Here is a 26,896-nt window from a genome sequence, read left to right on the forward strand (position 1 = left end):
GACAGGATATCCACACAGAAGCTGTGGGGAGAGTGATGGAGGGCTTCTGCAGGTTCACCTGTGCCTTAACAAGATTTCTCTGGGTCCTATGGAAGCCTTGTCACAACTTTTTTCCCTCTAGGTAGATATTGATTGCCAGAGGCTCTCCTTTGGCACAGCTGAACTGAACAAGTAAGTTTGGACTTTGCAGATATTTAAATCACAGAACAAAGGACGGCATCGTTGCAAAAAAATGAATTATGCTCAGTAACCAATATCCAGTAATGGGTCATTTAAAGCCAGAACTGATATTTAAATCAGACTTGATTAACCACCCACATTGACTTTTTATAGCCAGTTTATGTTTTTTTTCCCTCGTAAAACATTGTATGTTCTGTTTTGAGAACACCAGTCAATTCTTTAAATTTAGCTTCCAGGGAGCCAGACTTTCTTGTAATAGTTTAAAGTGGACTAGAGCAATAATTCTCCAGGCTTTCTAAAGATCTTTCAGAGTTTGTTCTTTGACCATTTTCAGGTTTTTTTTGTTCATTTGTTAAATCACTTAAACTAAACTGTTAATCATTCAGGCAGAGAAAAGGTACCTAACTCCAAGGATGAACCAGCGTTTTATATATAACAGACAACAAAGAAGCCATTTTAAATTGTAACTTTTGGCACTTTGTTACTAGGAGCCTGCCACAAAAACACATAATTTGTCCCAATTTCAAAATGGCAAAGATAACACACTTTGGCAGGCATAATTTTTTTTGCTTCAATAAGGTGACTCCCAGACAGCTGTTAGCTAAAAACGTGGCATATCTCAACACTATTTGGAGTCAGTCCTTTAAAAGATTTAGGGAACTTCGGGACAAAAGAAATGGCAGCCCTAAAAGAAAGTCACAGGTATGGCACATTACAAAAGAACTGGACTGAAAAATCAGACACAGCAGGTCTTACAGACTGCTAAATCCAAACTGTGTCCAACAAGTATGGAGGATGTCAGGAGTGAGGGCGGTGCAGCCATCTGGAGTTGCATTTTAGTCAATAGTTTTGAGCATTTTTTCAAATTGGAGTTATGAATGCAGAAAAGCACCGCCAGATTTTGATCCACTATGCAATGGAAAGCTTTCACTGCCGACGGCTTCTTCTTACAAGAGGAGTGGAATGTCCTTCAAGAAGAATAGTTCCTGAAGCCTACTTAAAGAAATTACAAGAAAGCTTGCCGAAGAGAGCTTTGTTGGAGAAGAAAGGTGGTCATTCAAGTTTGTTAGAACTGTAGAAACTCTGTTTTGTGTGTGTGTGTGTGTGCAGATAGATCAATAACCTGCTTCACCTGTGGAAATAGAAACAAAGAGGTGGCTCAAGACTTCTGCACAGTACTGTATAAACAAGTGATACTTTTTATCTATTACAAATGTGAAGCAAATTAATTAAACTGCATGAGAGAGACACACAGTAGATGCTTTCTGATGCAGGTGAATAATTTTTAATGTCAAAGGCATTAAAAATACCCTGGGGCTGCATTGATTTCCTCAATAAGTTTAATTGAGTTAATTGACACCAGTTTACTTATTCCTGTCTGGTTACATGATGTGTCAAGGGTGTACTTGCTTGCTACCTTTATTTATTCTCTTGTGCAGTCACAGAGTGAGTGTCAGGCAGAGTAAAACAAAAGGAATACAGCAAAGATGATCATGTCACAAACGAAAGGCAAAAAAGAAAAATCAAGGAAAAAATCAATTTCTTTCAAGTGAGATCAAAGAAGGATATAACAAGAGCTGCTTCTTAACACGTACCATTAAAATGTGGTGCAGACTGAGGGGCCATGTCAGACAAAAAATTTTTTTCCAAGCTTAATACGGAAGGAGAAAGGCATTTTATAAGATTGCTATCATCATTACTACTTTTGTCAGAGCAAAGTGAAGACAGAGGTTTCGTCACGTTCACTGCTCCGTGGTTGAATCTGCAACTTTTTTTCAGAGAATTAGCATCTGTTCAGCTAAAGTATATCCGATCCCTCTTCTAGTGGTTCAGGTGATAACAGATCTTAATTTATTGTGCATTTGCACATTGATCTTCCCGTTTCATGGGTTTCATCACTTCCAGAACTAATTTAGCTGGACTGAGTGAAAACGAGTTGAGACTAGTGAATGAATTGTTGATGGATTGGGGGGGGACAAAGAGCGTTTCAGTGCCGAGACAGAAACACGGTGCAGCCTTCAAACTCACCTGCAGTGTCTGTGAACCCCAGCCACGGTTTCAATGATCGAACACTCTCCCTCATTCAGACAAAAGGCTAGGTCCTTGTCTTCCACACATGGCTTGAAGACCTCCGAACGAAGGCTGGGATGTGTTGGGGCGAGCGCTGAAGAAAGACAAGAGGAAACCAATTTAGTTCAAATTGAACAGTTTTATATATTTTTTAAAAAATCCTCTCATTCTTTAGCAACTTAAATCAACAGGAACATTTTTCTAAACTTCTTTCATGTGAAGCGGCAAATGTCATTCAGCAGCGATTTACTCATTTGTAATGAAACAACCACTCTTGTTAGATTGGAAGAGAAGATTTCATTCCTCGCTCCCTTGCGAATCTCAGTGGGCTAAAAGCAAGATAGCCCAGGGAATGATTGTGTTTTATTAAGGACTGATTAAAATTGGTGTTTTCAGCTTGAAGAGACAAAGAGAGGAAAGTAATGATGACTGAATTAACACTTGCACTGTTTTTGGTGTATGTGCTCGCATCATTATTAAATACCATGTATTATGCCTGCTTTTTTGTTGCAAATGAAGCCGTTTAACCACAACTTCTAAGTGAAATTCCCGTTCTGCTGCTTTAGTAAACATAGCTGAAAAACTCGGGAATATATTAACGAGGTAAGGCAGAGAGATGTGAATACGTTAGCGCTGCGCTACCCAGAGACACAACACAGAGTGATGGGCTTGGTGATGCAACTTTGATTTTCTTCTTCTAGTCTGACCCTGAGCTGCTCTCACATAAAGAGCATGGCTGCTGTGTACGAGCACCGCAATGCAGGGTTCTCCACCCTGTGAAATATGCACAGCTGTCAGACATGTCAGCACCACAACTATTACGCGCAACCACGTGCAAAATTTGTCCAAACACTATCAGAATTACCCAAGCACACGTGTGTGCACAATGACACAGAGCACTGGCAATTGGATTGACTAGTATTATACCCCAATACCTTGCCAATACAACTGGATTACTCATCTGATTCTGCTTTCATCCATTTATGTGGTGCACAGACACACCTTTTTAACACCATGTTCTGGTAATTGTAATTCCTTTTGTATGAAGCTCCCACATCTTTCATGCCTGATCCTCTGTACGCTGTGCAGCACACTTTGGCTGGCAAGTGGCATTTTTACAGCTGTGCCTCTAGTCACCATGCGCACACGGAGGGCTAAAAACTTGATAATCTGTTTGTTGTGCCCCAGTGTCCAGTTCAATCGATGTTTTGTTTATGGCTATTGATTGATAAATCTGGGGCTCTTGATGTAAGGCCCAAGAGCTGATGAGAGATCAGAGAGAACACAAGGAGATATGTGTTGCTCCTGAGGCTACCCGAGACTCTTCTATGTCAGAGTAAAAACTTTGGAAGACATTATTTAAACTACTTATTGTGGCGGTTTAAATGTAAACTCTTTAGTAGTAAAAAATACCACTGGTATCTTATAAGGTAGACACAAACACAGTAGAAAAGTAAAACATTTTTTTACTCTACAAAAGTAGGCCTCAAACCAAAGTTGACTCTTTCACTCTCTAGGCTTTAAAAGACACAGGGATTATATGGTGTATTATTAATTCCACAAACTCCCAGAGTGAATCATTAAAAGGTTATCTATTCAAAGATGTAACTTTATTAATAGAAAATAGAACACAACGTCCCCCTGTGGTATGCACATCCCTCACAATAATTGTCACGGCTTTTAAAGCCTCCTGGATATTTTATTCAGAAAGCAGCAGACAGTGACTACACGTGAGAAGTACCACAATTGATATTCAAAGACAACACCCACTATGCCAGGTCAGTGGTTCAGCTCTAAGCATGTGAGGCAGAGGGTTCCAGCTAAATAGGAAATTGATTTTGTGCTGTAAGGCTAACCATTGATATATTTACAATAGAAAGCCAAGGTCATCCAGATACCAAACACCTCCAAGTACCTGCAACACAAGGAATCCGATCTGTGCTGGAAAAAAATCAAAAACTTTATTCTTCAAAGTTGCCATTGTATTTTATGCGAAGCAGTCTCTACAGCAAGCTTTTCCTGATATATCATTAGTTTATCATTTCCTGCATGAGAAGTGGCTCAAGCATAGCACTGCTTCCAGCTTCCAGTTTGGATTCGGGAGACAGACACTATCTCTACTTTTAAGATTAGTCTTAAAACTTTCCTTTTTGCTAAAGCATATAGTTAGGGCTGGACCAGGTGACCCTGAATCCTCCCTTTATGCTGCCATGGGCATAGGCTGCAGGGGGATTCCCATGATGTTTTTCCTTTTTAGTCACCTTTTTCACTCACTTGGTGTTAGTAGACCTCTCTGCATTGAATCATACTTGTTATTAATCTCTTTCTGTCGCCAAAGTGCGGCTCATAGGGGCTCATTTGATCGTTGGGTTTTCTCTGTATGTATTATTGTAGGGTCTACCAGCACCTTGAGGTGGCTACTGTTGTGATTTGGCGCTATATAAATAAATTTGAATTGAATTGAATTGAATTCTTAAATCCCATGTTGGTAATGGAGCTGAAAAGTAGGAATTGACACATACACATATATATATTATTTATTCTCCAAGAGAAAAAGCTCTCAACAGCACAGTCCAAAAGCACCTTCTGTATACTATTTCAATTTTTCAGACAGACAATGTGTCAGTTTCACACCCAGAAGGGGAGAGGCTGACATAAGCTCCTAAAATTAAACATATTATGGCAAAAAGATTTCCATAATAGCTGATTTTCAAAATTTTGTGTGGGCTGCAGTGATTCATCCAAACCTATAAGATGTGGCAGTGAATGCAAGCATTTCAACACGTTGTCCGTTTCTTTAAAATACAATGAAAAATGTCTCACCCGTCAATCTACAACTACCTAACAAAAAACAAACAAACAAACACATAGGTTTTTTTTGTTAAAGTCTTTAAGGATTACATCTACTCTCTTAGCCCCCTTGTCCAAATCAGGAAACAAGTCATCTTCAGATATGTTCGTCCTTGAGCGGTACACGCTGTCAATTTCTTATGGGTTTCCATTTCATCATCCTTGACAGGCAAAAATTGGTTTAAAAAAAATCTGCAGCATAGCAAGCACAACTCAGGGACTTTTGAATGAGCACATGTCAAGCTGGAAACAAGAGCAAGTTAATAAAGGGATTAGAGGGTTTCTTGTTATCAAAACAAGAAAGTGATAATCTGTGTTTGAGTTTTTGGATATTATGTTTACTGCATTGCCATTCCTTGACATTCAAAGAATTAACCCTGAAAAAGTCTGTGTAAATTCGTTGGCTGGTACAAGTACTTTAATGAGTTAAGGACATTTTTCATATCAAACCAGTAGTGGGAGCGTATCACACTTTTTTCAAATTAATCTTCATCTTCATTATAGAGGTAACAGCTGATAAATGAGGTGTCCCTCGCTTTTAGTTTTTATTAAGATTTAATGTCATGACTAATTATGACAACCACACAAGTTAGTATGACGTTCATTTATCAACACTTTTAATGAAGCATTTTACAAAATAACCCCCCTGCAAAGCAAGCCTCTAGCAAACTCTATGAACCTATGTATGCTAGGTAGCTGTAAAAACCATGGTGGAAAATGTGCTAATAAATGGCAGCTGCAGTGGGAGCATGATTCATCCTGGACTCTTTGAAATCATTTTCACGTCTCTCACTCTCCCCGTTGCACAAAGGCAATCCAGATTGCTCAATCCCTTGGTAACTTTCAAGGAATCTACTGGCTGGGGATCACAGATTCAAATGATGCTTGAAAGATCAGAGTTATCTGGGAAGAATACCAAGGCTAGTGCTTTTTCTCTCCCTCAATACAATTAAGTTGAAGTGTATAACTTCAGTAAGTTCAAGAATTTGCACATAATCGTTCTTCACATTAGAAAACATGCCGGGAATGTAAAGATATGCTGGTCTAAAATAAATGTAAAGCAACTCCACTTCCATAACAAAAGCAAAGTCTCTGGAGCTAACATTTAAACTGTGCAATTCAGACACATCATGACTTTAGATGTAGTAAAACGGAAAGTTGGTGTTATAAACTCGGGCAAAGTCAGCCTTCAGATTATATGCTACACGTTGTAGCATCCACATTGGCGTGAAAAGGGGGGTCTCAGGGGTTTCTGCAGTCCTGTGCAAAGCTAAGTACACCCTTACTGCTTCCATAGCAATTAAGAGGGTAAGTAGCAGCCAGGCACTGCCAATCTAATGCACTTCATTTTTTGGATCATCAGCGAGTGTGACTACCTCTATAAAAGCAAAGATTTTGGCAGTTTGCTGGTCTGGAGCATTCAGGTACGTGTCAACACAATGCAACAGTCTTCCCAGCAATTTTACCCTAAAAGTCAGAGCAACTGCAAAAACTGCCTCAGTTAGCATATTAAATGGTTCATTACAGTATAATTAGAAACGTACTGAAGAAGTATGGCTTGTCAGGAGAAAGCCTCTTCTTTCTAAAAAGATTATGGCAGCATAGCTAAGGTGTCCAACGTTTTATCAAAACAAACCACGAGACTTCTGGAATAATATCATTTGGAAAGACAAGAATCAAAGTGGAGATGTCTGGCCATCACAAACCCATCACAGCATATCAGCACAAACACCTCAGACTAACTGTCAAGCACAGAAGTGTAGAGATGATGACTGGGGCTGGTTTTGCAGGCACAAGACCTGGACATCTTCTAGTCATAGAGTTGACCATGGACTCTTTATACCAAAGTATGCTACAGTGAAGCATGAGGGCATCTGTCCAAGAGCTAAAGCAAATTAGGTCATGCAGCAGGTCAATGATGCAGCAGAATGGCCAAAAAAAAATCTAGGTGTTGCAATGACCCAGTCCAGTCCAGACCTCGAATAGATGCTGCGGTGGAACCTGAAGGAATATTGTTGAAGAATGGTTCAAAACTCCTCTACAAGGATATACAAGCTGATAAAGTCATGCAGAAAACAAAAAATGCAGAAAAAGGTGATTCTAGTAGCTATTGAATTAGATTGCGTGCTTAACTTCTCATGACTATAAAAAAGCTTTCTGGGGGTAACTAACATCTACAATGTTTGCCTTTACTCTTTCATAGTAAGCATAAAATAATGTTCCATAACATAAGCATCATTCTTAACCAGTGCACTCACCTTGACATATGAAAATTTGACCTGCCCGTGAAGAATGAGCTCTAACACCGTTTTTTTCAGGCAGGTAGAATTGTTCTGCATCACTTTTCAATGCCCTATAATTATCTTAAATGGAATAACTGGAGAATGATTCATTTGTAATGGTTTGCTGCTGTACACCGTAGTGCTGTTATTGTCGGTGGCATATGTCACTTCAGTTTCACAGTGCCATGTTCATTTTTTAGTTCCAATGCTTGAATCCCCTCAACTGTTAATTATAGTGCAGCTGAAAGCTGTGGTTATATATTTCGATTTTTGCAGCTTAGCTTCAAATTCACATTGTGGCATCATCAACTTTAAAAAAGGAATTGCACTGTTCTGGTCTCCATATTTAGTATATACTAAATATGGATATCATATCTGATATCATATCTCACAGTACAATAATATTGAATGGGTTGCATTGTTGTATTTTGTCATGTTTCTCAGGTCTTTGTCTGAATTTCTACGAACATTATTGCTAAGGATTGTCTTATTGCATTGGAGTCACACTGGGTTAAATATGTACACTTGGGTTTTAAGGGGTATTTATTATTTTCTTCTTTTTTTTGGGTTGTATGGAAGCCCCAAACGCAATTTCATTGTTCTTGACAATGACAATAAATAAATAAATACTAAATACTAAATACTCTGTAGACATTTGCAAGACTTTACACACAGTGCAGTGGAATGCATAAACACCAGCACGTCTCATAGTATAGACAGCATCTTTGTTATATACAACACAAGAGACAATTCTATTTACAACTGTAGCATTTTCCTTCTATGGCTTCCTTCTAATGCGCTCATTAGTGTTCTTGTGCTGAGTCTCATCCCTCAGGAGACTGTGGTTGGGAGAGAACCAGCTGTGTTTACTGCAGCACACATCAAAGAGGGCCTTACAACGTAAAGGGAAAGTCTTAAGGGGGCCTGCTGATTGCCTACCCATCATGCACTGCTGCCTTTTGGACAGAACCATATTCAAGACTGTATACAGTAGAGTGCAGTGTGTATGGACAGCACAATGGCTCTGACAATGCCATCTATCATAATGGTTTGGTGCTTGGATTTTTTCCCTCGGAAGCAGCACTTTAAACTTTGAAGCAAAAATATATATATATATATAATAATAATTTCTGGATTAATTCAAGGGAGAATAAATACTGATTGCACTGCTTTTCCTCATGGGATACATTAAAAGCCCAGTAGCTTATGCTTATCTCAAGATTCAAGTAACACAATAAGTATGAAAAATAGATAAACCAACTACATTAAACAACGCTTCAAAGCTTTTGCAAATGTATGTAATATGGAGGGCAATATGAAGGGAGATTTCCTTCTTTGTGAGAGTTTTTTGTGGTGGGTGGATCAAGGCAGTTAATCAAAAATGATTTTCAATTGTTTTGTTTTATTTAGATTCCAATGATGATGTGCTGTATGCACGTCTGAGCTTGAATAAGCAGGTGAAAAATATTGATTTGAATAAACATAGCTTTGGTAGAGAAATTAAACATTCCTGTCAGTTGTTATTGATTAATAAGTAGTGTAGGGTTTTTGCCTGCTACCAGAAGCTTGAGAAAGAGAATCTGCGGATAAAGCTGCTGGACCTGAGCCATCATTCGCTCTTGTGATGGCCCGTGCCAGTGTCCGAGATGAGCAAGGCTGCCCTGGGCCTTGCTTGCTTACTGTGGAGGAGGCTGTGGACACTGACAGTCGCCCTTGTGAAATGAGACCCATTATGCAAAACAGAGTAAGTCAGTTTTGTTTTCAAGCACTGTGAGACACAGAGTTGTTTTTTTCTTCTTGGATTTATTAACTCTCCCCAAAGTAATTTATTCCATCTGCAACATATGATACAAAATATGCTATATACTGTTTGTTACATAAGCCTAATATATGCATGGACAGTGAATACAGCAGGATGATGAAAAGTACAAACTTTAGCCATTTATTTTTGTCATAAAAAAGCCCTGATGAACACATACTCAGCTACAGGTCAGAGAGACAGCAGAGGTCACACTCGTACACAGGCAAATGCACATACATACTGAACTATGTCATGCATGATCATAAGATTACAAGCCTTAGGAGACCTTCTGTTCCCAACATGACAGAAAACAAACAGTCGTTGACCCCCGGGACAGTTGGTTAAAGGTGGCAGTCACTATGTGTAAGCAGGGTTGAAGAGCACAGGGCCTTGGTTACCATGACAGCCCAGTGACAGGCACTTGGTGGACCATTTGTCACAGGTACTCAGGCCGCCCTTCATTCTAGTCCAATGTGAACTGACCTTAAAGTCCCAAAGCTGTGAACCACTATAAACAGTGTGCAGTATTTGGTTCATAATGTAATAGAAAAATCCACTTACATACATCAAATATTCCTTTATTTTCTGGCCACTGAGACATTTTTTAGTCTAGTCATTATCTACATGTAGTAGCATCACTTCTTGAAGAACTAAAAAGGCTTTTGAAAGTGTGCCAGGCCCAAAGCAGCAGGTTAATAAAGTAGACTCCAGAAAACATCACACATGCATTAAACCTCAAGGGAGCAATTCAGCCCCTAATGAAAAGCTTTAATAATCTACATTATCTTCTGACCCTGTGTCACAGGAAGCTTGATTAAACCGCGGATGACCACACAAAACACACACAACAACTCAGCCCCTGCAGTTTCAAAGCCATCTTTCTCCCAAACCAGCTCCAAACAAGTCATAAAGCGACGTTAAAAATTCACTCCACACCACACGCAGCAAAGTGCAAGTATTTTGCATCCAGGAGATCGAACCCGAAAGTCCAAATTGCCTATACCGTGCTCGACCCTAGCTTGTTGTCTGATGTGTACTGTAGCTCTGCTGGAGTTGAACATGTCTGCACTGTCAGACATAAGCAACATCTCCAGCAGACGAGGATGTGCAAACATTAGCGCAGCCAGGACCGGCATGTAAAGTATGCAATCTCATAAAAGTATGTGTGACAAAATCCAAGGAAAAGTAGAAGGGTGTCTCGGAATCTATCTGAAATTAACAGGCTTTTATCAGTTTCAGAAACCCTGGCTACGTCGCCCAAGGCCTTGATTGGCTTAAAAGATAATTTGCCACCTCAGTTGCACAGTTCTCTCACTCAGTGGTGGTTATGAAGCCTCAATACAAACCAGAGGATGTGAATACATGATTTCACTTCTTTAAACCTGCAGTTCTTATTGTTTCTGAACGTAATCTGCCAGATGTAACCGACTCCCCATTTAAGACTGGAATTAGTAATGATGTTTATAAGAATACTCAAACACATAACAATATTATTAGATGCAATTCCTCCTGAGCTAATTTGTCTTCACAACCCATATGCAGTAATATGGAAGGAGACAGATAATTTATCCTGATTCATTGATTGTAATTTGGGGTGTAATTAACATAATATACCACCAGGAGGGACAAAATGATCTTACTGCTTATGATCTCATGGAATGAAGCAAACATGCAATTTGCTATACTGTAGCTGGTACTTTATTCTAATGTTTTTAGCCATATTTCTTTATTTTGAGACAGAAAAGAGATGGAGATGAACTGTAATAGCAGTATGTCCAGTAGGTCCATGAACACACAGAGAAATGGATATGTGCCTCTACCTTGCGTTGTGGATGATGTACTAATCATTAACGTGTCATTATTTCCATTATTTACAGAGGAAAAACAGCAGCTGGGGAAACAGATCTGAATATTTCAAATACATATTTAATGAGGGCGAACTCCTTAGGGCTTTTGCCACAGCAATAACATTAAGATTAAACTTGGATTCCAGGAAAGGACCACAAAAAGTGACCCAGAAATCAAAGCTTTCTGGAGTCAAGATACATAATTGTGGTATTGCTTGAGGAAGGATTAAGTAATTAATATTCATTTTTTTTACACATAGAACATCATGAATTAGGCTGTGAAAGCAATGGAAAACAAACAAATGTGCGAGAAGCCACGAACGCAGTCTTGAAAGAACATTAGATATATATTCATGTTTAAAAATGAGCTTAGGTATTACCTGGTGTGGCCTATTCATAATTAAAAGTTAAGAAAAAACAACGCTGAACTCTGAATAGCACAGGTTTAATTTGGCAATTACCAGTGTTAGTCAAAAGTTACAAATTAAGACATTTAAATTAATATCTGCAGTCGCCATGTGTGTAATTTTGCACATTACATGCCCATCAATAGGTTTTTTAATTTATTTCCATGAGAAGTCCTTTTGTTTTTCCACGACAATTCATTAGCAATGCTAAGAAAAGCATTTATTAAAAGCAGAATATTTGGCTTGTGTCTTAATGTGCAGCTAACTGTTACCACACTACGTCCTGTCTTGGCAATGTCTATCTCCATCTGCCTTTTTTTTTTAAAGACTATATTTAAAAAGATACCATAAAAATTTAATCCTGGGGGTTCTAGATGATTATGCTGTGCCAGCAGAAACTGGCACAGACTAAGAGGTGCAGTCGGACAAGTACCTAATTGTGTCTTCATCGGCTTACTGTAACATCTTCACTGACGTGATGACTGAAGCAAGAAAATGCAGATTTTTATGAACTGAAGAAATGTTATCAGCATTATGATCACTACACATTTTTAGGATAATGCTCTGCAAAAATACACATATACATATACATATACACACACACACACACACACACATATATATATATATATATATATATATATATATATATATATATATATATATATATATACACTCAACAAAAATATAAACGCAACACCTTTGTTACTGCTCCCATTCCCCATGGGATGGACGTAGAGACCTAAAATTCATTCCAGATACACAATATAACCATCCCTCCCAAACAGTGGTCACAAATCAGTCCGAATGTGTGGTAGTGGGCACATCTGCTATATTGAGATAATCCATCCCACCTCACAGGTGTGCCACATCAGGATGCTGATCTGACATCATGAGTAGTGCACAGGTGTACCTCAGACTGCCCACAACAAAAGGCCACCCTGGAATGTGCAGTTTTTTGCGCTATTGGGGGTCTGGGGACCCAGAACCGGTCAGTATCTGGTGTGACCACCATTTGCCTCATGCAGTGCAACACATCGTCGCATGGAGTCTATCAGATTGTCAATTGTGGCCTGTGGAATGTTGGTCCGCTCCACTTCAATGGCTGTTCGAGGTTGTTGGATATTCGTGGGAACTGGTACACGCTGTCGTATACGCCGGTCAAGCAAATCCCGAACATGCTCAATGGGTGACATGTCCGGTGAGTATGCTGGCCATGCAAGAACTGGGACATTCTCAGCTGCCATCTGCCCTGAACAATGTGAACCATGATTCATCCGTGAAGCGCACACCTCTCCAACGTGCCAGACGCCATCGAATGTGAGCATTTGCCCACACAAGTCTGTTACGGCGACGAGCTGGAGTCAGGTCAAGACCCCGATGAGGACGACGGGCATGCAGTTGAGCGTCCCTGAGACGGTTTCTGACAGTTTGTGCAGAAATTGTTTGGTTGTGCAAACCAATTGTTCCAGCAGCTGTCTGGGTGGCTGGTCTCAGACGATCTTGGAGGTGAACCTGCTGGATGTGGAGGTCCTGGGCTGGTGTGGTTACACGAGGTCTGCGGTTGTGAGGCCGGTTGGATGTGCTGCCATATTCTCTGAAACGCCTGTGGAGACGGCTTATGGTTGAGAAATGAACATTCAATGCACGGGCGACAGATCTGGTTGACATTCCTGCTGTCAGCATGCCAATTGCACGCTCCCTCATTGCTTGTGGCATCTGTGGCATTTTGCTGTGAGACAAAACTGCACATTCCATGGTGGCCTTTTGTTGTGGGCAGTCTGAGGTACACCTGTGCACTACTCATGATGTCAGATCAGCATCCTGATGTGGCACACCTGTGAGGTGGGATGGATTATCTCAATATAGCAGATGTGCCCACTACCACACATTTGGACTGATTTGTGACCACTGTTTGGGAGGGATGGTTATATTGTGTATCTGGAATGAATTTTAGGTCTCTACGTCCATCCCATGGGGAATGAGAGCAGTAACAAAGGTGTTGCGTTTATATTTTTGTTGAGTGTATATATATATATATATATATATATATATATATATATATATATACAGTGGGGCAAAAAAGTAATTAGTCAGCCACCGATTGTGCAAGTTCCCCCACTTAAAATGATGACAGAGGTCAGTAATTTGCACCAGAGGTACACTTCAACTGTGAGAGACAGAATGTGAAAAAAAAATCCATGAATTCACATGGTAGGATTTGTAAAGAATTTATTCGTAAATTAGGGTGGAAAATAAGTATTTGGTCACCTCAAACAAGGAAAATCTCTGGCTCTCACAGACCTGTAACGTCTTCTGTAAGAAGCTTTTCTGTCCCCCACTCGTTACCTGTATGAATGGCACCTGTTTGAACTCATCATCTGTATAAAAGACACCTGTCCACAGCCTCAAACCGTCAGACTCCAAACTCCGCCATGGCCAAGACCAAAGAGCTTTCGAAGGACACCAGGAAAAGTATTGTAGACCTGCACCAGACTGGGAAGAGTGAATCTACAATAGACAAGCAGCTTGGTGTGAAAAAATCAACTGTGGGAGCAATCATCAGAAAATGGAAGACATACAAGACCACTGATAATCTCCCTCGATCTGGGGCTCCACGCAAGATCTCATCCCGTGGGGTCAAAATGATCATGAGAACGGTGAGCAAAGATCCCAGAACCACACGGGGGGACCTGGTGAATGACCTGCAGAGAGCTGGGACCAAAGTAACAAAGGTCACCATCAGTAACACACTACAACGGCAGGGAATCAAATCCCGCAGTGCCAGACGTGTTCCGCTGCTGAAGCCAGTGCATGTCCAGGCCCGTCTGAAGTTTGCCAGAGAGCACATGGATGATACAGCAGAGGATTGGGAGAATGTCATGTGGTCAGATGAAACCAAAGTAGAACTTTTTGGTATAAACTCAACTCGTCGTGTTTGGAGGAAGAAGAATACTGAGTTGCATCCCAAGAACACCATACCTACTGTGAAGCATGGGGGTGGAAACATCATGCTATGGGGCCGTTTTTCTGCCAAGGGGACAGGACGACTGATCCGTGTTAAGGACAGAATGAATGGGGCCATGTATCGTGAGATTTTGAGCCAAAACCTCCTTCCATCAGTGAGAACTTTGAAGATGAAACGAGGCTGGGTCTTCCAACATGACAATGATCCAAAACACACCGCCCGGGCAACAAAGGAGTGGCTCCGTAAGAAGCATTTGAAAGTCCTGGAGTGGCCTAGCCAGTCTCCAGACCTCAACCCCATAGAAAATCTGTGGCGGGAGTTGAAAGTCCGTGTTGCTCGGCGACAGCCCCAAAACATCACTGCTCTCGAGAAGATCTGCATGGAGGAATGGGCCAAAATACCAGCTACTGTGTGTGCAAACCTGGTAAAGACCTATAGTAAACGTTTGACCTCTGTTATTGCCAACAAAGGTTATGTTACAAAGTATTGAGTTGTATTTTTGTTATTGACCAAATACTTATTTTCCACCCTGATTTACGAATAAATTCTTTACAAATCCTACCATGTGGATTCATGGATTTTTTTTTCACATTATGTGTCTCACAGTTGAAGTGTACCTCTGGTGCAAATTACTGACCTCTGTCATCATTTTAGGTGGGGGAACTTGCACAATCGGTGGCTGACTAATACTTTTTTGCCCCACTGTGTATATATATCTATATATATATATATATATATATATATATATATATATATATATATATATAAATATATATATATATATATATTAGGGGTGCAACGATACACAAAATTCACGGTTCGGTTCGGTTCGATACTTTGGTGTCACGGTTCGATATTTTTTCGATACAAAAAAAATGTTCATGCCTTTTTAATTTGTCATTTATTAAAATTATAAATATATATTTTAACTCAAAAGTACAGTTTTTAAATTTAACCCTAACCCTTGTGCGCGTTTTTTATTTTGACAGCGAATGCGCACCTGCGGACCACTTATGTGCAGCCCTGGTTATTTAGCTCGTCATATTGCAGCCACAGAAATTCTTTTGTCCATGAAACCATGAAGCTGCACTTTCTTTTTGCCTTATAGTCTGATTTGTCATAACTTCTCCGTTTTGTGGTAAGCTTTTCTTTGGCTGTCACTTCTTCACCCTGACCTGTCTTATTTGGCTCAGAAGAAATGAAATATATATCCTCCTGCTTTTACACACGCACTCACATAAGCTCAGCGATTCTCTGCGCGATCAACCTTTCACATGTTTAAGCTTGCTGCGGGAGATTTCACTTGTCATGTTTGCATAGTGAGCTAACGATTAATAAGACGATGTCAGAGGAATTGGTGCACAAATTTTCATCACTCACAGATCAGTGCTGTCGCTCTCTATACACAGTTCGCGCGATTGCAAAGTGAAAGCAAAAAAACAAGCGCAAATTCAAACGCGATTTCAATATGTCACATATTGACAGTTGCTCACCGATGCCAATGACATAATTACCCAGCTACATTTCTGAAAGAATGCAAAAGCATTGACATATATTTTTCTTCCTACAATAGCCCGACGGGCAGGGAAGAGATAGATTTTGGTAGCCCGACTGAAAAAAATCGCTAGCCCCAGGACGTCGGGCTAGCGATATTGCAAGACCTGTATCTGATTGAGGAATCACTCATCTTTGGAAAAGAGAGTTTATTACAGAGAAATGTCTCTTTCCAAAATAAAAGCTATACTATCCGCTTCTTCCGGGCTATATTCTCAGCAGCATAAGGAGAATCATGTGCTAACAGCTGTCTAAATGGCTCGGCTAAAGTTAGTAGCATGCTTGTTGTTTTTGTCTTTGCACTAGGATTATGTCGGCGTAAATGTGCAGTCATATTCGTTGTGTTCCCACTAGTGATTTCAGGTTAATCTCGTTGAAATGACCTTAACGCCACAACACGGCAAATCTCCGTTAACGAGCTACCGCCGATCGCCCCGTGCATGGGGCTAGACGGCCAACACATTAACGAGCTAACTGCGCTAACACACTAGCTCCCACCCATGTAATTGAGCATTGCACGGCACATCCAACATACTGTTTTACTTTAGTCCATGACTCGCTTACCTTCAGGGTCATACGTCACATGAAAACCAAAATAATTCCAAACGCCAGATCTGGAGAGCTTAACTTCTGTCTTGCTAGCTTGCCCTGCGCTCTTCCTTCTGACTATGCTGTCTGTGTTGAGCACTCAGTGGATCTGCGCTCGACAGTGCAGCCTAGGCGGAGTAGTCGAACGCAGATTCACTGAGCGCTCAACACAGACAGCATCGTCAGAAGGAAAGTTGATAAAATAAATTACAAATGTTGTATTGTTCGATACATATGCGTACCGAACCGAAAGCACTGTATCGAACGGTTCAATATCGATACGAATATCGTTGCACCCCTAATATATATATATATATACATATACATATATACACATACACACACATACATATACATATATATTTCTCTTCAATCAGTATTCACTGCGCTCTCTCTGTGTGGCCAAGAAGCATATGGCTTTGAAAATAAGTCAAAATACTGTGTTCTTCCCCTCTCTTTGCCTCCCTCTCTCTTTATGGTTAATCCAACAAGATGCAAGCAATTATTCACACCTGAGAGGGCAACATGAAAGGAGGGGCTGTATGCAAAGCATGAGAATATGATAAGAAAAACAACCAGACACCATTTAAAAATTCTCCTTGGCCTCATCACCATACTGCACTCTTTCCTTGCCAATCAAGCTCCTCAAGGGAACTCTGTGAAGTTAAAAATATCTAACATCAACATGCATCCTCATCGCCGCTGGAATACGAGTAAGAGAAGAGGAATTAAATGATTCACCTACACAGACCAGAGAGTGGCTTCCTGTCAGTGCAGTTGATTAAAATTCCTGGGACTAAGAACGCAGGGTGTGATGTACGACGAGCAGGTGGTGTGGGTTTAATATGCATGAGCAGACAGCTCCTGCATCTGCAGATTGGCAGTCACTGAGCTTGTCTGTCCACTCCCTTGGCATCTCTCTTGGCATATGGAGCTGCTGAGGGCATACATGAGCATAGCAGGGGGGCTGGTCTTAGCGCCCACTGATACACATTTCACTTTTTGTGACTCTTGAGATCAGTAGGATGGCTACTAGTTACTTTTGGTGGCTTTGGTCTGCTCAACATAGCTAAGATAAAGAAGGAGAAGAGCATTTTTCCTCCTGTTTATTTTATTGATTTTTAACAAACAGCAGGAAACATCAAAAGGGGGAAGGATTAGAGAAGCCTGTGTAAAAATTGACTTAGATGTGGTTGGGGACTTAGGCTTACTCAAAGGAAGATGTGATTAGCCCCTGCACTCTCTCGACTGGTGATTCTGTTGATATGAAAAACAAACACAGTCCCACTATACAATTTGAAGAGTGGAAATATGAGCATAGGAACTTCTTTGACACATAAACTGTGACTTGGAAAGGTTGTTTGAGTTGCTGTATAAAATCTGATTCACATGCTTCTTTGTTTGTTTAGACACACTGAAAAGCAATATTTTTCAGCTTTTTTTCCCCTGTCCCTGTTATTTCAGTCATTTGCTGCGAGATCCAGTAGGAGGAGAGGTGCAGTAGGGGGTGTGGCACTGGCGACGCAGCAGCGCACTGTAATTTTGATGTCAGGTTTGTCCACAGTTTTTGGAAACAGCTGCCTGTCTGCAGGTCAATAGGCCACTGCGTATGCCACACCCACATTTTGTTATATTGTCATTATATTGTGGGAGAGCACTGTGACAACTACCATCAAAATCTGAAAATCACACAAACCCACTTTACTCATGCCTGAGTGACTGTTACACTTTTGCATCCCTCAACTAGCTGGACATAAAATGAACAACAACAACAACAAAAAGCACAGTCAGAAAAAAAATTCTTACATGTATGAGCTTATATCACCAGTGTTTGAGCTCGAAATACGAGATAAAGCATTATAATAACGATAGTAACTTGTTGGTTGCACATTTTGATGCAATTTTCCTGTTCCACCACGTCCCAAAGGTGCTCTATTAGATTTAGAGCTGGTGGCTGTCGAGGTCATTTGAGTACAGCAAACTTAAAGCCATGTTCAAGAAACCAGTTTGAAATAATTTGAGGTCTGGGGCATTGTGGATTACCCTGCTGGAAGCAGCCATCATACGATGGTCCACTGTGGTCATAAAGGGTGGACATTGCCAGCAATAATACTCGGCTAGGGTGTGGCATTTAAATTATGCTCAGTTGGTGCTAATAGACCCAAAGTGTGCCAAATCCACACCATCACACCTATAGTGCCAAACCTGAACATTTGACACAAGACAGGATTTATCCATTATTTCATGTGGTTTCCTAAATTCTCATGCTACCATCCAAATAACACAGCAGAATTTGAGACGCATCACATCAGGCAAGCTTTTCCATCAATGCAAACTGTAGTCTGACTTTCCTGTTCTGAGCTGGCAGGAGTTGCACTGCAGGTGGTCTTCTGCTGTTGTAGGCCATCTGGTTCAAGATTATACATGTTGTGTGGTCAGAAATGCTCTCCTGCATACCTAAGTTGTAACAAGTGGTTATTTGGGGTACTTTTGCCTCAGTTTAAAGCAATCTGGCCATTCTCTTCTGAAGGGATTTTAACCAGAGAAATGCTGCTCATTGGATATTTTCTCTGTTTTGGACCATTGTCTGTAAACTCTAGAGATGACTGCATGGAATCCCAGTAGATCAGCAGTTTCTGAAATAGTCTGACTAGTCTGTCTAGGCACCAACATCACTTAAATTACCTTCCTTCTCCATTCTGATGCTCTGTTTAAAACTCAGGAGTTTGTCTTGACTATGTCTATGTGCTTAACTACACTGAGTTGCTGATTTGTATTTGGCAGTTGAACAGGTGTCAGGCCTGTATATGGCTTACAAATCAATTAGCAAAAATGACTGTATGTCATTTTGTTGCAAAATGTAAAACAGCAGTCTACAGATAATGATGGTCATTTTAAGGCATTTGCAAACTTGTTTTCTTACTACCACATTTAGCCATCGCACAACATCAACACAACATCAACTAGCATTCATATAAAACTGAAAAAATGATGAGGCCCGCTAGCAGTTTTGATTCTGCCCTTGGGGAACTGTTCGGTGCAGTGAGAGTTGAGTATTAACTCGAGAGCTATGGCTATAATGATGCAGTCTAACTCAACTCCTATCTCATACAGAGCAGCTAGTATGCTGTCCAAAAGTCTTCCCTTTGAGCTGATCAATTCCCTTTTCATCAATGCGTGGATGGAAGGGGCATTTCAATTGAATGCATATCGAGTCACTTGCACTGTGAAAGCATGTGCTCCATTTTGACTACTGCTGTAAGTAAGTTTGGAAAAACAGCCACAGAGGCCCTTCATGTTCTCATGTCCCTTGATTGCTCTCTCAGGAAAAATAACAGCGTCAGATGTTTCGGGGGGGAAAACGTAAGTTCACCTGACAAAGCCATTAACGTCAATAAAGCGAATCGGTCAGGTGAATGGATCTGTCAGCAAAACGTTAGACTTGATAGTGAGTGCTGTCCGTTTTCTGTTTCCTACCAACTGTCAGCACTTGCCAGACCATGAGAGTAATCATCCAATAATGAATATGGTTCGCCAAGTACGTATTTGAACCCAAAGAGATAAGTCAGGAAACACTTTGATGAGTTTATTTTAGAGATGATTAAAAAGAACATACTTTGTTGTTTGATGTGGAAGATTGGCCCCAGCACCTTGATCAAAAAAACGTGTTTTTTGTCCAATAAAGTGGTCATTAAATAGGCAAAGGTTTGCAACATATAGTTAACAAAAAATACCTATTTATTACAGTGGAATATTGGGTATTCATGGAAAAACCTAACATCGAGTTATATTTCCCAAAGAATCCTAACCTCGATATAAACATAAAGAAGTGCATGATTATTATTATTTTTGGTGAGCTAGGTATGTGAAATTAGCGACATATATAAGTCCACACCTGCAAAAGAATCCTTCAGAAATAGATCTGTCAATACAATGAATTGGAACTAATTGGATTACATTAATGATAACTAGCTTGGAAAAACTCACCAGGGGACATAAGTTAATCCTAATTATAAATCCCTCTAACTGTGTGGCTCATGGACAAAGAAAAGCCCCGATGAGTCTCGTTTTTCTTTAATTGAGGCCGTTTTCCCCTGTTACCACATTCTGCCTGAAACAGCCATCCATATCTTTGAGGTGTCTTTCTCCCTCTCTCACTCACTCTCTCTCTCTCTCACAGTGTATCCATCACTGATGAGGCCAACACACTGACTTACTATAACCTCCACCCTAATTGCTACTTGCCTAACCCTAAACTTCACCTCAAGCTAACCTTATTCTAACCTTTAAAATTGTGTTGACCTTAGACTTTAATTATTTAAGTTGTGTGCTTTTTGTCCCCACAAGAAGACATGTTCCTATTAAGTGGCCATAAACACATTCAGGTCCCCACTACATGAGTAATTCTTGAACCCCAGGACCACACACACACACACACACACACACACACACACACACGCACACATGCACAAAGAAAAATAGTGTCAGGAAATTTTCCCTGGCATTATCGCCCCAAAGCTCAACAAAAATAAACACAGGTAGAAAAAAAAGCAGAAACACCCTCACTCGCAAATGCCTGCTGCTCTCAATGGAGCATTGGGAACAGGATTACATGCCTTTCAGACTGCTCACTCACAGCAGAAAGACACAGCTCTGATCCAATCAGGGTGACACAGGCGGAAACAAGGCAAAGGATCTGGCCTGGCCTCCCTCAGGAGGCAACTTGTTATCAGTACTACTTGACAAAAAAGGAGAAAACATTGACAAAACACTGATAATGTGACCGTTTTAAACTGATATAGCAAAAAGATATGTGGGAGGAGATGATTGGCTACAAGATTGTGAGACATAGTAAGGTAATACTCACCACTTTATTCGTGGATATGTACCTAAAGGCACTACTTTGAAGAAAAGCTGCCAAACGCATACTGTGTGGTATCTCTAACTGAATAGAGAAGCCAGACTGGCACTGGGAATGTGGTGGGTATGCAGTGGGACTGGCAGTGCTGGCCCTGACAGTGGATCAGTGAAATCCTGTTTAGCCCCCCCCGGCCTTCAGGGAGTGCCTGCCATCTAATTCAAGCCAAATCATGGCCTGTTTAACACCTCACCACCTGCTACAATTATTTGTATTTATGTGTATGTGGAAGAGAAAGACAGAAACAGGGTGTGTATGTATATGTGTGTGTGCTTTAAAAAATAGCTTGGTAGCTGAAGGTCTAGCGGCTTTTTTCTCGAAGATAAAGAATGGCTGTTGGAGACGCACATGTTGTCAAAAATGTCTCTTAATTGGATGGTTTCAGCATGGCTAACATGGGGATTTATTCTTTCCATTTTTATGAAAGACATGCAGCATGAAAGCATCCAATGATCAATGGAGATGCTTTCACCTGTCACATAGGAACTGTTAAAAATCCCTGTAAAACAAATCGCTTCCCCAAAATATTCTTCTCCCTTCCACTCTATGGTCCCCATCAAACAACGTATCAAAACATTAAACCTGACCAACAAAAGAAATTTGTACGTGAATGATGGTTGCTTTCAGAAAGTGGTTCTCTTTGGTGCATATCATTCCCTAACAGACATTCATCAAAGAAGTTTTGCTTAGAGCCATTTGGGGAAACATACAAACAGTCCTCTCATTCCTCCACACAACGTTTCCTCCGCTTGATGTGTCACATTCAATGGAAGCCACAGGCAAATATATTTTAACGTCTGGATGTCTGTCATCAAATTACAGCAAAAGGCTTTCTCTTGAGGAAACAAAAGGTAGAGAATCCAAGCTTCGTGGGTATGCAATCTTGTTAGGTTTCCTGCATTTTTCTTTCTTTTTTTTCTCCATTGAATTTGGCACGTTTGCAGCAGAATATAAGGCAAGTTGCTCAAAGCTGAGAACAGAAAACTCCCTAGCTGAAGCACAAGATAAAGTGCTTTGAATAGCAAACAAACAGAGCTTTGCAAGAGAGTGGCTAGGGATGAATCAGTGCAGGAAATAGCAGTGATTGCAGTGACAATTGTTCCTGACACTCACAGTCACCTTAAACTGTGACCATGTAACAGGAAAATGGTTTATCCTAGCAAAGTGCAACAGAAATGTACAAATCAACATTTGTTTCATTCCAGGATTCCAGCATCTACATTCATACTAGCAAAATATAGCAGACATATATATATACTATAAAATTAATCATAATAATAAATAAATCCTTATATTACTATAATGTATGAGTTAATCTAAATTATGCTTCAGTAACAAAAGAACCATTACATTTTTTTTTATCAACTAATTGTGGAAAAATGAAATTCTTAATGCTCAATGCTCAACAAAGTGGGCTGTATCTCTACATTATTGTAATTGCAAGTACTTTTATAAGCTGAGAAATAGGAATGCAGAAAAAGGACAGCAAAGAGCAAACTGGAAAATGGCATACTGAAGTTTCGATAAACAATTACATAAGTCAAAATTGACTGTAACATCAAAATGCTCTTAAAAACCGTATTAAGCATTTTTCTTTGTTAACATTAATATTATCCCAGCAAATAAATGATGCCAACATTGCATTATTGAGGGAAATGCTCTAGCTGAATCTCACTTCGTCGCTACTGACAAACAGGAAAGCAGCTCAGCTTAAGAAATGACAAAATGTGCAGTGCACCTTAATCCAGTTACACCACAACAGCAGCTGACATTACCAGCCCGAATGCAACATAAAGTAGGGCCTTCCTTTGTGCCTCCAGACCAATTGCAGCAATTTTTGTGGCAAAAGACACATTTAGAAATAACAGCTTCCATAAATAAGCCGCCAAGCCTGATGCTGATTTTAGATAATGGTTAATGTGGCCTTTGACTTGACAGGACTGCTTCACTGTGACACCCCAACCAGCCTGAAGTCTTTATTCCTGTCAGAAGGGTGGGAGGTGGGGTGTTTAAGCAAAAACTGGGAACTTCTGCCAGAAACTCTACTTGTCATGTTTACTATTTTCATTCTAGCAGATGTAAAGGTCAAGTACGACTGTGCCATGTTAAGATAATGGACACGGGTGTGCACTGGCTGGGAGCAACTACATGCAATCAGTTTCAAATATTGCATTGATATTTTATTTACTGGGCCACGCTTTTTGGCAGCAGATAGAATATAAAAAGCACACAAACTGTGGTTGACACTACTAATAAAATAGTAATATTTATGAGTAAAAACAGTGGCAAAGTAAAGAAAGAAATCCCTTTCAAAGCACAGCCATGTAACAAAGGAGGATGAAACGCCACCACATTGCAACACTACTGTCTGCCTTGCCCAGGCTCAAACAAACAACAAATACTGCTGGTGGTAGTTACAGTAATTCCCATGCTTCAGTGGTCTTTTTTTGGGTAGTTTTCCCAAATTGACATTTTTAGCACTTGTAGCAAATCAAGCTTTTAGTAGGCTTTGACTCCTATCGAAGTGTCACAGTGCTTAAGCTAGCAAGCCTATGTATTTATTATTGTCATTATTATTATTATTATTATTAGTAGTAGTAGTAGTAGTAGTAGTAGCAGTAGTATTACACAGAATTTGTTGCACATATATCAGTATAAAGGCTTCTTTCTTGAAAAACCAAAATCAAATGATATGTCCATTTTCTCCCATGTCACTCTAAAAGACATATATACTGCCTTCAAACTATGACAGCCATCCACAGCTAAACGCAAGTAAGACAGACAAGCTAGTAGAGGATTTTCACCAAAGCCACTGACACCTTTCATCGCAAAACACATAAATAACAAACTGGTCAGACTGACTGGGTTGACAGAAGCGTTAGAATTTTCTGCTTGGGAGGTTCGGTCCTTTCAGTGTTTATACAATGCTAAAGACTGTCAATCACTAGCTGCCTGTGCCCCAGAAGTGTACTAAGGATGCAACATAAAAACTGTAAGTCAAAGGAAGGTTTGTCAAACCATGTAAAGGGGTTCTGCATACCGTTGGTAGGATTACTGAACCGTAAAAGAATAAATAAATGAGGTGTGTTTATATGAAAAAACTGGGTGTAAGTATGCTTTTGAAAAACAATCTAACTGCAGTGTGTTAGAACACTGTAGCGTGTCCGCCTCACCGAGAACAACACACAGCATATTACTTGCTCATTTGTGTTGACAGCAATCAGACTGCGCAATGGTTCCAGACTCAGCCAATTAACAGTGTGCTGAGGCAGGATGCTTTCAGTGCCTTTATAAACTATTCAGAATTTATTCTAAGTTCACAGTTTTAAATTCTCTGCATCTGCACCGAGGCTGCATTGTATTCATTCTCCCAAATCTTGAAAGTCTTGTCTGGCTTGCTGCACAAGTACAGGATATATCCAGGTCCTAATCTTTTCAGTACATTTCAGTTTCTCCTTTAGATTACTGTGCACAGTGTTTTGACACTTTAGGTGTGTGGGTTCTTATCCCAGATATCTCATAATTTTGGTTGAGATTTTAATCATTTACATGTCATCTTAACTCATGGTAACAATATCTTCTGAGTTATTATTAATAAGATTTTTTGAACAAAAATAGTGGCAGTAAATTTCAGCACTATGTACCATAATGGTTGACTGAGGCCTATCACATACAGTACAGTTTGGTCTATATAAGCAAGCTAAGGCGTAATAGTGTAATATGTGATAAGCTTTGAGGCAAATACTGTATATGACCTGTATATGATATATAACACTTAACTTATGTACATGTTGTCTGGCCATTAAGTGCAAACCAAAAACCAACATCCATTAATGTCTTTACATCTCAGTCATAACAAAATTGAAGATAACTTTGCATTAATGCTAGCATAAAGGTTCCTGCATATAGTGTGTGTGGTACAAGAACCAGTGGGACAAATTTACAGAGAAACTTAGACTCTGAAGGTCCAACAGCTCAAGCAACTGACTGAACTGCATTATGTACTATCTAGCATTGTTCCTCAGTGTAATGGTAGATCAGAGTGTGGCAAAAACAGACACGAATAACATCAGATTTCTGCACTGTGAGGTATATCACAAACGCATTACTTGCAGACATTAATTTTTAATTTCATATAATTTTGTTGCTCGGTGCCTGCAATAAGGAAAACCAACACACTTAGTTTAATTTTATCCAGTCCCACAGTCCCATATGAATCGAGTTAGCTGCTGTAGAAACTAAATCCTACATTAACAAGCTTACAGCCTGTACTTCATGCCTGAAAGTGGCTCTTTGAGGCAACATTCGCAGCATGCTCTCAGATGATATGCATTACTTTGACCACCAGCTGGTATCGAAATAAACAGGGCTAATGTATGTACACTGTTCAGCTCGAGAAGTCACACAGCACACAGAAACGCGCAGGAACGCGGCAGTGAATCAACAGAATGCCATTTGCATCTTGCTTATGGCTGTTGTTGTAGTTCAACACATATCTGTCAGAGTTGGACATAGTTTCTAAATCACAAAGAATACACCCTACAGTAAAGCTGTGTGCAGCTTTAAGTGAACCAGATTTGTGCACAGACGCACACACACACTCAAACAGCAGCCAGGCCCTCTGCAGCCATCAATTCACAGCAGTGAAGCAGACTGCAGGCTGCTCCGCTCTCTCTTCCCCTGTACCAGAATTAATTTCTCCCCAGAGCTGATAGGCTACGCTCTACTGCAGCCAATCCATATAATTAGGCCGTCAGCAATGTAAACCCCTGGCTCAGACTTCAAGTCCATTTCAATATTAGGTGCAGACATGACAATGGCTTCATCAAATTTGAGTTTTTCCTGTAGTAATTTGATAAATTGTTCTTTCTTATCCTTCAACAATATGTGGTTTATCTCTTCACACAACTTGCTAATGTTTCAGTTCTGTTACACTAGTTCCACTTTTTGGGCTAAGGGGAATTGTAATCTTCTTCTGCTACACAGAACGCTAGATGTGTCCCATCTTCCTTTGGGTTTTATGATGCATTTCGATGCTCATAACTAATGAATCACTTGAAAATGTTTTAATGGGCATTTAATATCGGTGGATGTGGAAACCAAAGTGTCCGCCCTCAACATTTTCTCCCTCCCCATTCTCAGCCCACTTACATAAGTATTTTTTCTTGCTGAGCCAATTATGTTGAGTTTTGACGGCTGATCTCACTCCATATGGCGACAGCTCTGTTAATCGCCACCTCCAAGAGAACTGCTGCATGACAGTCTGCGTGTCAAAATCACAATCAAACGGTGAGGCGTGGAAAGGGGAGGGTGGGAGATGAATGGAATGTGTGTTTGTGCATGTGTACACGTGTGTGTGTGTGTGTGTGTGTGTGTGTGTGTGTGTGTGTGTGTGTGTGTGTGTGTGTGTGTGTGTGTGTGTGTGTTTGGG

General features: G+C 40.2%; 1 protein-coding gene across 1 annotated transcript in view; it reads right to left on the bottom strand.

Moving 5' to 3' along the window:
* nrg3b (neuregulin 3b) overlaps window positions 1-26,896 on the bottom strand; it is a 223,919-nt gene that overhangs the window by 96,998 nt on the left and 100,025 nt on the right. Inside the window, exon 2 of the mRNA XM_085360757.1 lies at window positions 2,209-2,344. Coding sequence (XP_085216883.1) covers window positions 2,209-2,344 — 136 coding nt within the window. The remainder of the gene's footprint in view (window positions 1-2,208; window positions 2,345-26,896) is intronic.

The sequence above is a fragment of the Diplotaxodon limnothrissa genome, linkage group LG8 (assembly GCF_057381915.1).
Source record: "Diplotaxodon limnothrissa isolate DT_005_m linkage group LG8, D_limnothrissa_male_GT1.1, whole genome shotgun sequence".
In the NCBI taxonomy this organism is placed as follows: Eukaryota; Metazoa; Chordata; class Actinopteri; order Cichliformes; family Cichlidae; genus Diplotaxodon; species Diplotaxodon limnothrissa.